Genomic DNA, 17,885 nt, shown 5'->3' on the forward strand with positions numbered 1-17,885 from the left:
TTCTTGCTGCGAAATCGGCCTCTTAATGACAACACTGGAATAAATATGATCGACTACGACTATAGAGGCTATAAAGAATAGACTATAGAGAAATAAATTGATTCAAAACGTTTATTCAGGAAACATAGTGGCCGGGAAATATTCGATAGGGCCGGAATTCTGGAACGTTACCGGCTGCACTGGCCGTCTGGGAAAATGTCTAGCGGAATCCCTGGTTCAAACAGGATGTGAGGTCACATGATCAGGATGGTTATACCAGACTAGGTAGCACCACACATTTGCTATGAAATGAAAACCAGAGGGAAACGATAGGACAGCACAACAACGCAACAGACAGACAGAGCGGAGTGGGCGGAGTCTGACCTGAGAGGCAGGATAGCGAGCAACACGGCTTTCTCGTGGACGTGCCAGCCGAACAGGAAGGAGCCCAGAGCGCACAGCACCATGCAGCGCAGGAAGCCGCGGGCGCCGCGAGGACGGCGCCAGAGACTGACCACTGCTGGCTGGGGGAGTCAAGAGGAGAGAGGGGTGGGGCAGGGAGAGAGGGGATAATATTAACACCAACTGCTGCTATTACACAGAGCAAAAGTTCAATTTGACTATTAAATATGAGCATGGCATATCAATAATTCATTTTAACAGTCGAAGCTTGTATGCAAGCTTGCAGAATATAAAAGATTATTTAGGACAATTTATAAACCCCTTTAATACCATAGCTGTTTCAGAAACATGGATTGATCCAGAGAGGGGTTCGGATCTTGTTCTACAGGGATATGATTTTCACTGTATCAGTAGAGGGCGTGGAAAGGGTGGTGGTGTGGGTCTGTTCGTGGACGAAGCAAGGTTTATCATATAAGGTTGTTGATAGCATGTCAATAGTTATTGATGAAGTGATGGATGATTACTATTGAGATAAGTATGGAAAGAATGAAAAATTTAATTGTCAGGTGTGTAGAAAACCAGTGCACCACTGCACTCCTGAAACTGAGACTAAAGGATGAGCTTCAGAAAGTCAGTCCATGGAAAAGGCTTATAGACAGTAGATATCTATTTTGGAACAAAACTGTCCACGTTTAATATCACTTTTTTCCTCCTTTTTGAATAATTTGACAGCAATAGTGTTGTATGTGTGACCACATTGTGTTGTTTTGTCATAACTGAGTCTGTAAAATACAGTTATTAACTTTAAAGGAAAGCTTTCATTGTGACTTTTTCATATTTCATTGGAATAAATAGCCTGTTTAAAGTCTGTTTATATACCTTTAGGTGAGAGTCACCTTTTTCATCGCAAAATAGGATGATTTCTGAGTGGTTTAATGTCACCCTTTTCACCCGGAGGCATATATCCACGGTGCGGTCATAGTTTTTTTTTTGGTAGTTTGTACTGACCAGGATAGCGAGCAGAGTGCAGAGCAGAGTGATGGAGGGAGAGACAGAGGGTAGGACGGCCTGCTGGAACTCCTGGACCAGACCGCCTGTCATGGAGGCTCTGGGAAGGTCCGCCTTCTCCAGCAACTTCAGACGAACGCCTGACAGACAGACAGACAGACAGACAGACAGATAGACAGATAGACAGTCAGTCAGTCAAAAAGGCCATTTAGACCTGGCGCTAACATGCGTCTTCTGTGATCAGATTGCAATCAGATTGTATTTTATCACTTCATCCTGATTCCATTTACACCTGGCGTTAACATGCATTTTCTGCAATCTGATTGCAATCAGATTGCAGAAATGGTTGTCCTCTCAATCCGCATAAAGTTGCTGTATCCAGATTGAGAGGACACATTGCATTTACACTTGTGTTCAATGTGTACACAATGCATCCCTGACCACCTCCCGGAGGTGGTTTGGCCGATCAGATTGCAATCCTTCTTCAATGCGTTTTGAGGGTGTTTACACCTGGCATGTCAAGTGATAAAACACAATCTGATTGCAATCTGATCACAGAAAATGTGAATTAACGCCAGGTGTAAATGGCCTCAGACAGACAGAGCGGAACAAACCACTTTATACCCCCGGACCAGGGGGGTTTCTAACGTATGTGTCAGGCTTTACGGTGAAGTGAACAGAGTGCAGCTGACCAAGCAGAGCCAGGGCTTTGTCCAGCCCGTTGTAGAGTGCCCATGCGTTGGGCGCCCAGTAGGCATGGCACAGGCCACGCTTAAAGGGGAAGAGCCTGGAGAGCAGCTGGGGAAGCTGGCCCTGCGACACACAACAACATGACATCATCAGACAACAACATCATGACATCATCATCATGACATCATCAGACAACATAACATCATAAGACTGAAGAGGTCCCCTGGTTTCAGAATAGCGGTGGGGGATGTTGAGGTATCAGCAGAGGAGGTTGTCACTGCTATAAGTACCTGCATGGGAGGAGTACTCATGAACAATAAACTTGAGTGGTCCGAGAACATCGAGGCCCTCTACTGCCAGGTCGCCATTGTAAATAAGAATTTGTTCTTAATGACTTACCTGGTTAAATAAAGGTTAAATAAAATAAAAAAATACACAAACCAGATACATGAAAACAAGCAGATAAACCAGCAGAGAAACTCCAGTCCCAGTCAGTATACAGATATTTGTTCAACAGCTTAATGCCTAACTGAACACAGGCTCCACCCCCCCATGCCCCCACTGAACACAGGCTCCACCCCCCATGCCCCCACTGAACAGAGGCTCCACCCCCCATGCCCCCACTGAACACAGGCTCCACCCACCATGGCGATGAAGGGGCCGAAGGACAGAGCGCAGACCGAGGAGACGATGCCTCCCAGAGCCGCCAGGCGCAGCACACTGAAGCTGCTCCATCTGACGGAGCCGTCTGCACACAACACACACACGCATGCACGCACACACACACACACACGCGCACGCACGCACAAACATACAACACATCAACACACAACAAATCAACACACAACACATCAGCACACAACACATCAACACTGCCCCAGTTCATGAATATATATATATATGGACACCGGGTGCTTGTAGCCACTGCATCTGCTGCAGTGTATACTTCCAAGGTTTTTGTGGTTTGCCACTTGGGTTTATAATATCTCAAGACTAGATAGGCTCATCTATAGGAGGCTTTATTTATTTTTTGCGATTAACTCATTCACCGCCAAAGACGTTTTTGACGTGTTATCAGAAATAGCCATCCACGCCAAAGACGTGTTTGACGTGTTTTTGTTTTTATTAGTACAGGGCGTATTTCAAACACTTCCTCAGCCTGTGACATAGTATCAGGTCCCTAGCATCTAAGACAACACGTGAACAAACACATACCGCAGCTGTTGTTTTGAAATTGAGCAGAAGGAAAATCAGAAAACGATAAACGCTTCCTCCTTGTGCAGACAGGAGAAACGCCATTGAAACGCCGCTCGGCGCGCTGCACGAGCTGGTCCTTCCTCTGTGCCAGCTGGGAGAAAACGGCAGAAAGTAATCCAGAGAGATGTGTTTGATCATCGGAGGAATGAGGAAATGATCGATCAGTTTGACGGGTAATCCAGAGGGCGGTGAGGAAGTGTTGAATAGCCGAGGGGAAAACGGGAACGATCAAATAGCAGAGAGGCAAGAAGACAAGCCAGAAGCGGCAGTCACAGCAGCCCGCTGTCGTTCTCAAGAGCTATTCAGTTGGTTCATGAAATCGCTGGGCTGCGTGCCCTCCAGTGTTGCTCCTGGCCAATCCCGGCGCCACAGGGCGTGGTTATTGCTTATCCTATGTGGGGTTAGAAATCACGCAACGAAGGGGGATCGTGTGTGTGTGTGTGTGTGTGTGTGTGTGTCTGTCTGTCTGTCTGTCGGTGTGTCTGTCTGTCTGTCTGTCTGTCTGTGTGTCTGTCTGCACACTCACTCACACTGCTGTATTGTTGAATGTAAAAAAAAAGCACTTCATGTGTATATATATATATATATATATATATATATATTTTTTTTTTCATTTGTGTCATAACGAATAGTATTTACATGTCTGATGTCAATACAGTTCAAAATAAAAGAATTGAGAGCGAGTTCTGCTTGAGAATGTGTATTTTACAGAAATTGCCTTTTCTCCTGTTTGTCATCTCAGAGAGACCTTTTGCGTGAAAACAGGGTGTATATAAATGGATATAAGTAGAGTACAGAACATGCTAAAAGCTCACTTTTTTTTTCCTGGTGAACCCAGAGACGTACATCTTCATTTTGAGGTATTGCAAATCACTCTGGTGCTAATAGATAATTTACTGTGGGTCTTGAAAGATGACCAACAATTATGAAAATCTTTGGCCTGTGCTAAATATTGGCAGTCCTAAACTGGCCATGAATGAGTTAAGAAGAAAACAAGAATAACACCCATTCAGTTACACCCACAACATTAAAACATAGTTTCAGCCATTATGTTTGCAGTTAAGTTGCATGGGTCCAGACGCTCGCCTCAGCTCGCATTCAGTCCGTCCCTCGTCCCAGACATGCCCACTCTTCAACGGTCAAATCAAACTCCTCCAAATGCTATGTCCCGCCTCTCTACCCTGTTTCCCTTGGAGTACGTCACGATAAGGAAGTCACATACTGTGGAAACGGTGTTTCAGCTGGACTTTAAACCTCTGCCTGTCAAATGGTCCGATATCGTGGTCAGTAGCAGTTAGGGATGTTCATCAGTTATCGGAAATCGATAATTGATCGTTAAGGATCGGAATCGATCATGTGGAATTTTTATCGATTTTGTTATTACATTACATTTTTTTTTTTTTTTTTTTTTGCGGACTAGGTTTGGGTGGAATTCGTTCCTCCTCGCCCCACTCCATTGCACAGCCGACTAACGTGAGGTGGAGCTTCATATAGTCTCTAGTTTTCTGGCTGGGCACGGGCCTTTGTGCCAACAAAACTGTTTTAAACATGGGGAATTCACACCGGCATGCGCCTGGGACAGCAGTGTTGGAGAGGAGACACATTGAAATAAAGAGTTAATTGAGGAGAACACGTTCTCTTTCGTATTTTCTGCCATAGGCATTCATTTTGTAAAAAAATAAAAAAAATAAAAAATAAAATATTATTAATATGATCGATAATCGATAATTGATCGTTAATTTTCCCCGATTTTCGATTATGGAAATTTTTCAAAATGAACATCCCTAGTAGCAGTGGCCGGGTCAGTGTTTGTTACCTGTGTGGTCTTGGGTGAAGCAGTAGCTCCTTAGCAGGTAGATGCCGTACGCTGGAGCGATGTACAGGAAGATGTGCTTCAGGTTAAGCAGCAGGGCGAACAGCAGCGCCCCCTGCAGGTGTCTGGACTGTTCAACACACACACACACACAGAGCCTGGCTTTAACATGCAGGTTTAGACGACATTGAAAAGCTTTGTAGATTTTGCACATCAACAGTCTTTGATTTCTTCTGTTTTTACACCAAACTCTACCAGGGTTTTCATGCATAGAGGGGCGGCCACCTCCATACAATTTGATGAAATATCTTAAAATGACAAAATACACTGGAGGGGGGCTTTAAAGGGATAGTTGTGATTTTTTGACGTGGGGTTCTATTAGATCAGTGCTGACCAATTAACTTGGCCCGCGCTCCGTTTGTTTTGGCCCGCCACGGATTTGGGGGGAAAAAAAGAAAGAAAAAAAAAGAAAGAAAAAAATGTCATGTCATGCCAGGCCAGGCCAGGCCTGAGGGTGAGAGCAATTCAATCAATAGACAATAACATTGGTGTGTTTAAAATGAGATATTCCACTAAATATGGCTAAAACGGATTCAAACATGCAAAAAAGGCCCTTTTGACGACCCCACCCGGGCGGTGGGCACTCGAGGACATGCGGACGGGCACGCATTCCTTCGGCGTTCACAGCGTCCCAGGTGGGAATCGAACCCAGGACCTTCGAGCTGTGAGGCGACGGCGCTTACCACTGCACCACCGTACCCACCCCCGTACTTACATGAAGCCAAATTCCTCGTATGTAATCTTTACATATATTGTGGCAATAAAAGTGATTCTGATTCTGAACCCCACGTCAAAGAAATGTTAACTATCCCTTTAAGGCAGGAGACTGTCAGTGGTGGGTCAAAACCTGTAGGTGTCTGGCCACAGACAGGAGGAGGAACCCAAAGAGGAAGCCATTGTACTGGAAATGAATATCTGAGGCAACATGTCAAGGATCTGAGCTCATCCTGCCAGAAGAGAGAGTCTAAGAACATGTGTTGGGAAAGCAGGTTGACAGAGCAACATTAATGCTCATTTAAATTGGGATGTAAAGCAAACACAGAAGAAGTTGAACTGCTGCATGTGTTGACAGGGTGAGGGCAGCATTAGGGCTGTCAAAATTGGCCAAAAATCACGTTCAAATATTCCTTCTAAAAAACACAGGCTCGTACACATTCAAATATCTATTTTTGCACATTATATTCATAAGATGACAAACTAATACAATGAAATCATTTATATGTATTTCAACATATGTCTACATAATGTATCTAGTACCAACAAATGACAAAATAAACAAATACAATGATGTCCTATAACTTACCTTATGTAGCCACGCCCATTTGACCCGGTTGTGTGGTCGTGTGATGACTTCCGGCTAAAAATAAAAATAAAAATAGCTCCAATATCATCTAACTCTGAATTAACTAATAATTTAGCCAATTGTATGTAACATACCAAATAAAAGCAAACGGCAATGTCTAAGAATGCAACGCCATGTAACTGGCTCGTTAAGTCTCGCATTCCAGGGAATTACGTTAACGTCTGCGGGTCTTATTGACGTAAGTGGCTCGAGCGCTCGGAGGAGAGAAAACTATCTGAAGCTTTCTTTGTTGGAGTCCAGGTATGTTTTACAAGAAAGTGCTCGTCATTGTCGACGATAACGTTATCTGACCTGGCTAACAGTGGATACTCGCTTGCTTGCTGTGTACCGAGCTCAAAGTAGTAGGCTACGTTCTTTATTTTACACCCTGCACTGTCCGCTCCAAAAACAACTCTCTTCTTCATGACGTTCTTTCGTATTTGCCGCCGCGACTGTCGGAAGTGTTAACACGACCCGGAAGAATTTCCCGCGTCTGTCTATAGACCCCTTATACAGCTTGTCAACATTGAGCTGCGCGCGCAACGTGTAGGCAGAAAGTCGTTAGCCCAGCATAGACAGACAGCGAAAACTCTGTCAAAGCCCCGCTGTCAGGACTGCTCTATGCCCATCTGCAACACACAGTTATATTTTAGTTTTAAAATGCAGTTCTCGGCTTACTACCACAGCTTATCGCCTGGTGATAAGCAATGTTATGCATCGAAATTAACGTTGTTTAATGGGACATGTCTTACAGACCCATACGCACTGGCGCTGTCAATTGGCCAAGCCTAGTGGCCGGCAATACATATCGTGCATTCCTTTATAACTGGGGATAGCGTAGATAATTATTCTGTAACTTGCAAAGATATATTGTTATGTTGATAATGCACACAATTCAATGACATTATGTAACGTTACTTGGTCGTTAACTAACCGAGCGATGTGGCTGAGCAGCCTACAGCTACAGACAGCTTACCTGATTATGAAGAGCACTACAAAGTCGGGCATTTTTAATGATGTCCTCGTTCCAATCAGTTCAACTTAATAATGACATTATTTAATGTTACTTGGTCGTTAACTAACCTAGCGATGTGGCTGAGCAGCCTAGTTTCAGTTCAGGCAGCTTACCTGATTATGAAGAGCACTGCAAAGTCGGGCATTTTTAACGATTTCCTCTTTCGGCTTGCAACCAAAGACACCTACGGTTAGCCTCGCACACACGCAATAGAACACAACACAACACAGTCTGTTACACTATCAACAAAGCAAGGAGTAAAGTTTTACCGAATCCCGTCAACTCATACTGCTTTTAATGCTAACCGTAGGTGTCTTTGGTTGCAAGCCGAAAGAGGAAATCGTTAAAAATGCCCGACTTTGCAGTGCTCGCTCATTTCATATCAGGTAAACTGTAGTAGGCTGCAGCCACATCGCTAGGTTAGTTAACGACCAAGTAACGTTAAATAATGTCATTATTGAGTTGAACTGATTGGAACGAGGACATCATTAAAAATGCCCGACTTTGTAGTGCTCTTCATAATCAGGTAAGCTGCCTGTAGCTGTAGGCTGCTCAGCCACATCGCTCGGTTAGTTAACGACCAAGTAACGTTACATAATGTCATTGAGTTGTGTGCATTATCAACATAACAATATATCTTTGCAAGTTACAGAATAATTATCTACGCTATCCCCAGTTATAAAGGAATGCACGATATGTATTGCCGGCCACTAGGCTTGGCCAATTGACAGCGCCAGTGCGTATGGGTCTGTAAGACATGTCCCATTAAACAACGTTAATTTCGATGCATAACATTGCTTATCACCAGGCGATAAGCTGTGGTAGTAAGCCGAGAACTGCATTTTAAAACTAAAATATAACTGTGTGTTGCAGATGGGCATAGAGCAGTCCTGACAGCGGGGCTTTGACAGAGTTTTCGCTGTCTGTCTATGCTGGGCTAACGACTTTCTGCCTACACGTTGCGCGCGCAGCTTGCTTTGTTGTCATTGTGACGTAGGCGTATAATTGGTCTATAGACCAAATCACCGTGACGTCACCATGTAAACAAATTTACTTCCGGGTACCACTTGGGGAAGGCGGCAGGTTTAAATGTGCGTGTTGTCAAATAAATGCTGTCAAACCCTCTCACTGTTTTCGGCCGACTACTTTCAATTTAAATGGTTAAACGGTTGGTAAACATGCTTGTCCGACGTATCTAGCCTTTCTTCTGTGTTTGTTTTATGTAGTGTTAGCTAGCTAATAACGTTTGTTTGTATGTCAAACTCGCTGTTTTTTTGCAGACTCGTAACCTCGCGTCACCAGGCTCTTCTCGGCGAGAGCAGACTCGTTAACGTTACAGACAGAGCTACCGACGCCACGTTAATTTAATTTAGCGTCAAGTCTACTCTGGTCTGGTCCAACAGGTAAATAAGCTAGTCTGGTCTCCACTAATGTTAGTGAAAGTGTTGTCATGAATGATATTAAACAACAACACAACACGGACGACCCATTTTTGTCTTCTTTGTCTGTTTTTGTCTTCAACACGTCAGTTTGTGCCGTTCACCGCCATTATAATGTGTGGACCCAGGGGTACCCGCAAGTAAATGTAAACATCCCGCTGATTTGGTCTATTATATTGATTTCAACCATATTGCCCGGCCCTACCTGTCAAGTCATGCCGTGCAGCGGCCCAGGCTAACACGAGAACGCGCGAGGCAGACAGCCGCTGTAGTGCAGCTTTGTTTTTGTTTTGTTTTTAGTTTTCATAATGGAATTATACATTTGAATTGAGCATATCGGTCGGCAGCCTAGACAGCCTGACACAGCAGCTGTGGCTGCAGGAGACAGATGAAGGATACGGTCGACGATGAAGAGGCCGAAGTTCCAGAGCAGCAGCACCGCCAGGATGAAAGATGGCTGCCGCAGAACATCTTTACTGCCCTTCTGCTCTGGCACACACCTGCAGCACCTGACACACACGCACGCACGCACACACACACACACACACACACACACACACGTATAAAAACACGAACCCTGAGTGTCATTGGTGTTTTTTTTTTTACCTTTATTTATACAGGGGGAGTCTCACTGAGAGCAATGCTCTCTTTTTCAGGAGCGAGCTGTTCACATTCAAACACACATGACCAGTACAACCACAGTCTGATCTGCTGGCCACTGATGAGTTGTTTACATGGAAAACTTACTTACACTTTACCTTTAAGCATAAACTGCCATAAAATGCCATAGGGGCCAGTCTGCTATATGTCTTTTGTCATTGTGTTTTATCTGCAGACTAAGCAGCCATAGACTTTGAGTTCTACAGTATAAAGGCATTTATTTTTCTATTGACTGATGCATTTGACTACTAATAACCTGTATTTAATACATTGACTTGTCTGATTTGATTTGACATCTGATTATGTCAAAGCATTTACTTTGGATTCTGTGGCAAAAAGCTCATAAAAGCCAAGGTATGTTTGTGACGTTTCTTGATCTACTTTATTAGAAAAAATAAAGTAACATTTGAAGTGAGAAGTGTTCTTTGTTTTAATAGTGAGCTATGGAATATTACATCAGCCAGGTTAGTTCACTACATATGCCTTTTCTTACCCTCAGGTGTGGAGAAACTACAGCTTATCAACTTATTTTTACAGAAACTGGTGTTTCCGGTAACAAGACAAGGTCATTAAAAAAAAATATATATATATGTTTTTACAGATGATGAAAGCACAGATTGTATGCTTTCAAATGATATGTCACACATTGAAATCTGAAAATAGTTGAAGAAGATGTGCTTATTTGAATGTTGGTACTCCTAAAAGCAACATTCCAAGAAAATCACCCTGCATCTTTCAACATCTAAACTTGTGTACTGTGGGGGAGGGGGATTTTTTATTTTTGTAAAAATAATAATAATATATATATATATATATATATATATATATATATATATATATATATATATATATATATATATATATTGATTTGTGTGATTTCACGGTTGCCTACATGTCAGCCTTTTCACCAGGCTGTGTCACAATGTGAAATGACGTGTTCTCTTATGGATATGAGGGGTTCCCTTATGGATATGAGGGGTTCTCTTATGGATATGAGGGGTTCTCTTATGGATATGAGGAGCGGACTCACTCTCGTGCGGCGTACAGCAGCAGCAGGTCACAGCAGATCACAGACAGTCTGTGGAAGAGCAGCGTCTGTGGACTGCAGTAGTTGTGGTTGGTGAGCTGCAGCATGGCGGGATCGAAGACGCGGGCCGCGTGCGACAGACCAAACTCCAGCCAGGCAAACAGCGGCGGGTAGTCCAGCGTCCACACAGAGCCGTTCTGACCAACCGGCACACAAGGACGCTCATTAGTATTCATTTTGACACTGACGGAAAGTAACAAGACTTTGCGTGTTTTATTTCACAATATGAAGATACAGTATTTTTAATATCGTGACAAACATTTCTGCCATCTAAATTGCCGATGACAAGCAACTTTTACTTCAGAACTCATAAAACAAGGCATGGTAATATGATTATCAATATTATTTTTTATATTTCTGTACGGTTTGATTCATGTGATTTTGCATACATGAACTATATCGTGATATTGATTTGAGAAAAATCCAATATCATGAAATTGATTTCAACCATATCGAACCAGCCCCGATTCATCAATTAATTGAAAAATGGTCATTGATCATGACTGATCATGAATGATCAACGACTTGTCTGAAAACTCATTTAGTACTTAAGTGGCAGTTTCCATATGAAAGAGCCCGGTGAAACTCCCTATGGGCTTCCTCAGAGAGTCCAGAGTGACAGATTCTATACTACAGACAGCACAGACAGATGATATAACAGACAGCACAGACAGATGATATAACAGACAGCACAGACAGATGATATAACAGACAGCACAGACAGAACAGACAGATGATATAACAGACAGCACAGACAGATGATACAACAGACAGCACAGACAGATGATATAACAGACAGCACAGACAGATGATATAACAGACAGCACAGACAGATGATATAACAGACAGCACAGACAGATGATATAACAGACAGCACAGACAGATGATATAACAGACAGCACAGACAGATGATATAACAGACAGCACAGACAGATGATATAACAGACAGCACAGACAGATGATATAACAGACAGCACAGACAGATGATATAACAGACAGCACAGACAGATGATATAACAGACAGCACAGACAGATGATACAACAGACAGCACAGACAGATGATATAACAGACAGCACAGACAGATGATACAACAGACAGCACAGACAGATGATACAACAGACAGCACAGACAGATGATATAACAGACCGCACAGACAGATGATATAACAGACAGCACAGACAGATGATATAACAGACAGCACAGACAGATGATATAACAGACAGCACAGACAGATGATATAACAGACAGCACAGACAGATGATATAACAGACAGCAAAGACAGATGATATAACAGACAGCACAGACAGATGATATAACAGACAGCACAGACAGACGATACAATACAGACAGATGATATAACAGACCTCATGGTACCAGTGGGACAGCGGCAGGCTGTGTGTGATGGCCAGCCAGTTCCTGTGAACCTCGAAGTCTGTGGAGTGGCTGAGAGAGAGAGAGAGAGAGTCACATCAAACTCTGGAAACTCTGGACACGTTTCATGTTCAACTGCCCCCACCCACTTCATTGCGTTTTGCTGTGAGAATTAAAGGTGAACTAATTCTAAAGGTTTGACTGATTTAAGCAGCTGTCCATCACAACAATCACACAACAATAATTTAAGCATTGATTACATCCAGAACAGTCACCTTGGGGCACAGAGTATTACCGAAGTTACTTCCTCGTTTGCCATGAGGTGCATGATTCGCATGCGCTGTATTATTATCTTATTATCCAAAGTATATTGTCTATTTTCCTCGAAATGGGGCTATAATTTAGAAAACGGAGGGCGTGAGAACATGAAAAAGACTTGAAATTGTTTTTTCAGACCATAAACTCATTTGGAAAGTGTTTATTTAAGACGTAGACCGAGAGAGAAGTTGGCTCATTTCCCATTGAGTTGGATGCATGTGTAACCGAGTTGAATCAGCGCGGATTCCTCGTCGTGAGTCCCGAGTGGTAGCGAGTGGATTGGTTCAACTCACTCCCCAGGTATAAAGGCATGTTAACCAGCTCCGCCAAGGGAGCTAGCTCTCTTGGTGTTGTGTGGAAGAATTTTTGTATGACTCATGCATGGAATAGGTGAAATAGGCGTTTAGGCGTTTCTAGGTGAAAAGTGGTCAACAACAAGGTCCCTGAGGGACGATTAGCTAGGTGGTGTGGTTTCCTTTCATTGTGGGAATTTGGGCTTTGCGTGCAAAGCTGCCTATAAATGCTTATGTGTGGTTAGAAATAAACAGATTCATATCTTCGAAGCGACTGAGAGGTTGTCCTATTATTTCGACATATTCATATAGAATTATCCACGACATAAATGGCGCCCAACGTGGGGCGTTTGGAAAGCCGGAGCATACTTTTGCCGACCTGAGCTGCGTTGATTTTGTGGTGTGTGACAGCCAAAGAAAAAGGTAAGGCATTTAAGCCAATTATTAATTATTGATTATTAATTATTAAATGATTATGTGGTTCACACACACCATGAAAGTGAGCGGCGACAGGTTGCTCCGACTTTGAAAAAGACCCACGAAATAGGACACTCGCTGCAGAAGGGGAATCTCACTCACACAAAACTGTTTGTGTGTTTTAACAAATTTAAACTACCGGTATGAAATTTAGACTTTGTGCTATTGAATAGCTTGTAAATAAGTTGCCGATCGAAGTAGAATAGCCTAATAAGTTCCGATCGAAGGCCAAAGGTGGCAAGAGAATGCTGAGGACAGCATTCATGTAAATAAGAATGAGCTGAGGACAGCATTCATGTAAATAAGTTTCCGATCGAAGGCCAAAAGTGGCAGGAATCTTCAAGCCCTGGGGATTTAAAGGGAGGCAAAAAGATAAGCCTGACTGTAATAACTGAGTATTAGGTATATATACCATTAACAAGGTTACTGCTTCAAGAGCTCTGAAGGTCTGAACCAGAAGTTAAGGTGTAACTAGGAAAAAAACTCGTGGAAAAGCCACGACTATAACAGGCCAGTCAGCGAGTCTGAGAAAAAATATTGCAGTCATTATGAGTGGGCAAAATAATTATGAGTAGTATTGTCATAAATAAATATTAGTCTATGAAGACTATAGGTTTTGCTGCTATATGTTTGCAAATACGGGCCCGGCTAATGCACACTGCAACATCGTATGCATTGTAAATAAATAATAGGCAAAAGTGCATGTCACAGCATGAGAATGTACAAGATCATGAAAGTGTGAAAGAATAACTCATGTAACGCATGTAAAATAACTGCATGTAAAAAGCAAACTTGGATGTTTAACATACATCAATACATCACCGCACATTGATATGGTTGTTTGTGCATGATAGGACATGCGTGTTAAGTCTGACATAGTGTATGATAATTAGTAATAATCTGATGAGCTGTTGTAGGCCAATTTATGAAAAGAAATGTGTTTGTAAATGTTACTCTTTCTAAGAGCAGTGAGTAATTTTGTGAGTAATATTGCGTTATTTTAGTATTGTGCTATGTTGATATCGTGCTCTTGTTAAAGCTGGTAATTAATTTTGTGCGTTGAGATTAGTGAGAACAGCAGAGGAGCGAGCCGATACTGTCTTAAGTGCAGGCTACTGTAAATTGCCAAAATACAGGGACGTAGTTAAAAAATTGTGAGGGCCGAGCAAATGTCAAGGGGGCTCAATGGTGCCCTTTCTTGCTATTAAGTGTGAATGGTATTGAATGGAAGGAGCAGCGCTCATCCCCCTCCCCTCCTGTGACTTCCACGTCCCCCCTCCCCTCCGAGCCTGCAGTGTGTGTGGAGTGGTGCTCTCTGAAAAGCTATTGTTAGAAACAGGCTTGCTGCCAAATGCTCCTTCCGCCTTTCGGAGCACAAGACCAAAACGGAAGTGAGCCGGTTTGACCAATGAGAAGCACAGAGCCTCAAACCTACAGTACAGCAGGCCACTGCAGACATAACAACATTGTAATTGTACATTGTAAGTCTATCTAACAAATTTAAATACTCGAATCAAGTACAATACTATTGAGTTTGACAAACTAAACAGTATAAGTTAAAACTGAAAATGAGTAGGCCTATGACAGCTGTGATAATGCTGGGGGCTAAGAACCCAGCGATTAAAGATGTAATACATAGCTTGTCAGGAAAATGGCATGAACGAACTAAATATTTTGACACACCCTGGCCAAGGGAGGGAACATTTGATTCAGACTTATGCAAAACAATGAGAAAATGAGCAAAAGTTGAAACAGGAGAGAGAACAACAGATAAAGTTTGCACAGCTACAAATCACTGAACTCGCCAATAAAGCTAAAAATAGGGATCATTGGGCTGCAGGCATACAGGCAACTGTTACACGGCCAATGGGCAGTCAGCCAACAACATACATGCAGGGGTTAGAAAGGGATGGCTGTCCCCAGCCAGCCTCCCCTGTCTTTCCTGTCATTAATGTGTATACATAGATCAGATATTATATCATCCTCTCTACTAACGCGATAGAGAGAAGGATGAAAGGGAGGAGTTTTGGGAGTTTTTGGAGTCAAATAACTACAATTGCCTATATGAGTGAATGAAGTTACAGGAGAAAGAAGCATGTGTCATATAGTCTGTACACCCAGCATGCGCTAGTAAGTGGTCATAATCAAGAGCTTATTCTTTTCTGCATCATTGTAAATGAATACACCCAGCATGTGTACAAGGATACACTCAGCATGCATACTAACAGCTTAAGTGATTATGACCAAAAGCTTGCTTTCATTTTCGTTTGAGTGGTTTAGAACAGTGTTTCCCAACCGGGGGTACGGGGACCCCTAGGGGTACGCGAGCACATTGCAGGGGGTACGCGGAAAGATTGAGGATTAATACAATTTATTTTCAGATGAGAGGAGAGAGAGAGAGAAACTCCGCGCCGCAACTATTGTTCCGGGGAGCCCCGGCAGCTCCCTGGAAGGTGTTAACTGTGACACCTCTACTCTGTGAAAAACAAAAGAAGTCGTTCACGCTGGCTGCAGGTCAAACAATAGCTCCCACTATGCGTCGCTCAAACGCCCGGCTGATCCGGATTTCGGTTCAGGCGAGCCAAGCGAAAAAAGGAAAAGGGAGGCCAGGTCTAAACCGCGGCTGTTCAATGAAAAATACATTTTGTATGGATTTACCTGTACCTCAGCGGATCCACCGCAGCCACAGTGTTTTTTCTGTGGCGAAGTCCTGGCAAATAATTAAATGAAGCCAGCTCATCTGCAACGCCACCAGAGCACCAAACACACAGCATGTCTTGGTAAGACAAACTACTTTTTCACTCGAAAACTCTCAGAGTTCAAGTCGAGTCGGGCTACAATGAAAGTGTTTCAAGCAAAGCACTGGAGGTGTCGTACTCTGTGTCACTGCTTGTGGCTAAATCAAAAAAGCCTAATTCAATCGTTGAGGATCTGATTCTTCCTGCAGCCCTGATGTTAGCTGAAACTATGATTGACAAGAAAGCAGCAGACGCTCTCAAAACGGTTCCATTGTCAAACAACACAGTCTCTCGTCGGATCGATGATATGTCAATTAATATTGTTGGACAAGTTGTGAATAAAATGAAGCAAGCAGGTCAATTCGCTTTGCAGTTAGATGAAATGACCGATGTCAGTGGGGAAGCCCAGCTGCTGGCATTTGCTCGTTATAAAGACATGTCGGACATAAATGAACATATTTTGTTTTGCAAGAAGCTTGTAGGAAAGACAACTGGCGAGGAAATATTTCAGATTCAGATTATAGACAGCTTTTTTTAAAGACAACAATCTGGAGTGGAAATCTTGTAGTCATATCTGTACCGATGGCGCAGCTGCAATGACGGGGAAAATCAAAGGACTGTGATGTGCACTGATTTGAACTTTTGCTTTTTGGATCTACTTATCTTATGTGTGATATTTTGCCTGGTAACAGCTGCCCCCAGAACTGTCAAAGCTTATGAAAGACAAACTAGCTCAGGTGTCTTTTTAAAGGTGCCAAGTGACTGAATAAAAATAGTTGAAACTGTTACTGTGTGAGTCTGAATATATCTATCTCTATATAGGCTATATATAATATTTTGCTAATTCTCAATAAGTGTATAGCTATTTGTATTAAAGGGGAGTCATTCAAAATGATTTTAATTTAATATTGTTTTAATTTAATAATCAGTTGTGTTGGATAGTAAAAGTTGAATGAGATTAATGGAACAAATTTGGGAGAATCATCAACACGCTGTCAGGGGGTACACTTGGCATGGCAAAACAGCTCAAGGGGTACACGGCACAAAAAAGGTTGGGAACCACTGGTTTAGAATACAATGGAGATTTAGTGTCTGAAGTCCATCTATTTGAGCCCTATTTGCAGAGGATGGGGAGACACTAAAAACGAAAGGGTCACAAGCGTGATGACCCCACCAGAAGACACAACTACAGGACAGGGGTAACTTTTGGGTTTCTTTTCTGAACATTAAACAGCAACAAATATTGTAAATAGACAATTAGTTACATCAAATAAGAGCATTTGATTTTTGTTGGCACCTGGTGCTGTCACCTGTTTTCCTGTCCCCACCCAGGCAAATGTCATTGACCTGAGTGGTGATTTGTGGCTGCTGTATGACCTCCATCTGTCATCAAGGGGTCATACATCAGATGAGCACTCAAACTGAACTGGACTGTAACTTCAAGAGAGAGCAGTGACTCTGAGGAAGCTGCTCAAGGAACGGAAATGGGACAGGAAGTGGAGGACACAGTCAAAGGAGGAGCCAGACCAAGAAAGATGAAAGATGAGTATTTCACAACAAACAAACTTAAATATGAGTGTCTAGGGGTTTTCACAACAGTATATAGATAAAATAGAAGATAAATTAGGAGAATAGAGTCTAAACTATGTAAAAAAAAAGTTGAACCAAAATTGTGGTCAAGCAAATTCTAGAAATGTACAGTTTTGAAAAAGAAGCAAGGAAAATAAATGGTTTGAGGAAGTCAAAAAGAAAATAGTGGGGCAAAGGAAGGCCAGAGAGGAAAATGTCTCAGTATGTTTAGAAGCGAGAAAGAGTTATGAAAAATTAGTTTTGAATTAGTTCACTCCCAAGGGTTTATGGGGAGTTGGTTTCGATAATAGGCATTACAACAATAATAAAATAGAATGCTATGTGGGTTAGTAGGGTTGTTGTGAA

The 17,885-nt window shown here is 42.5% G+C and overlaps 1 protein-coding gene across 2 annotated transcripts in view; it reads right to left on the reverse strand.

The window, feature by feature from the left end:
* alg8 (ALG8 alpha-1,3-glucosyltransferase) overlaps window positions 1-17,885 on the reverse strand; it is a 29,963-nt gene that overhangs the window by 8,643 nt on the left and 3,435 nt on the right. Inside the window, exons 2-10 of one of the 2 annotated variants that reach the window (XM_083661308.1) lie at window positions 12,118-12,196; window positions 10,696-10,889; window positions 9,405-9,514; window positions 6,057-6,124; window positions 5,153-5,279; window positions 2,724-2,827; window positions 2,082-2,202; window positions 1,390-1,529; window positions 364-503 (exon numbers count right to left, since the gene is read on the reverse strand). In XM_083661308.1, the coding sequence (XP_083517434.1) occupies window positions 364-503; window positions 1,390-1,529; window positions 2,082-2,202; window positions 2,724-2,827; window positions 5,153-5,279; window positions 6,057-6,124; window positions 9,405-9,514; window positions 10,696-10,889; window positions 12,118-12,196 (1,083 nt within the window). The remainder of the gene's footprint in view (window positions 1-363; window positions 504-1,389; window positions 1,530-2,081; window positions 2,203-2,723; window positions 2,828-5,152; window positions 5,280-6,056; window positions 6,125-9,404; window positions 9,515-10,695; window positions 10,890-12,117; window positions 12,197-17,885) is intronic. The other variant, XM_083661309.1, reaches the window with a different exon arrangement.

This window comes from Poromitra crassiceps, assembly GCF_964638095.1.
Source record: "Poromitra crassiceps genome assembly, chromosome: 26".
Taxonomy (NCBI): domain Eukaryota; kingdom Metazoa; phylum Chordata; class Actinopteri; order Beryciformes; family Melamphaidae; genus Poromitra; species Poromitra crassiceps.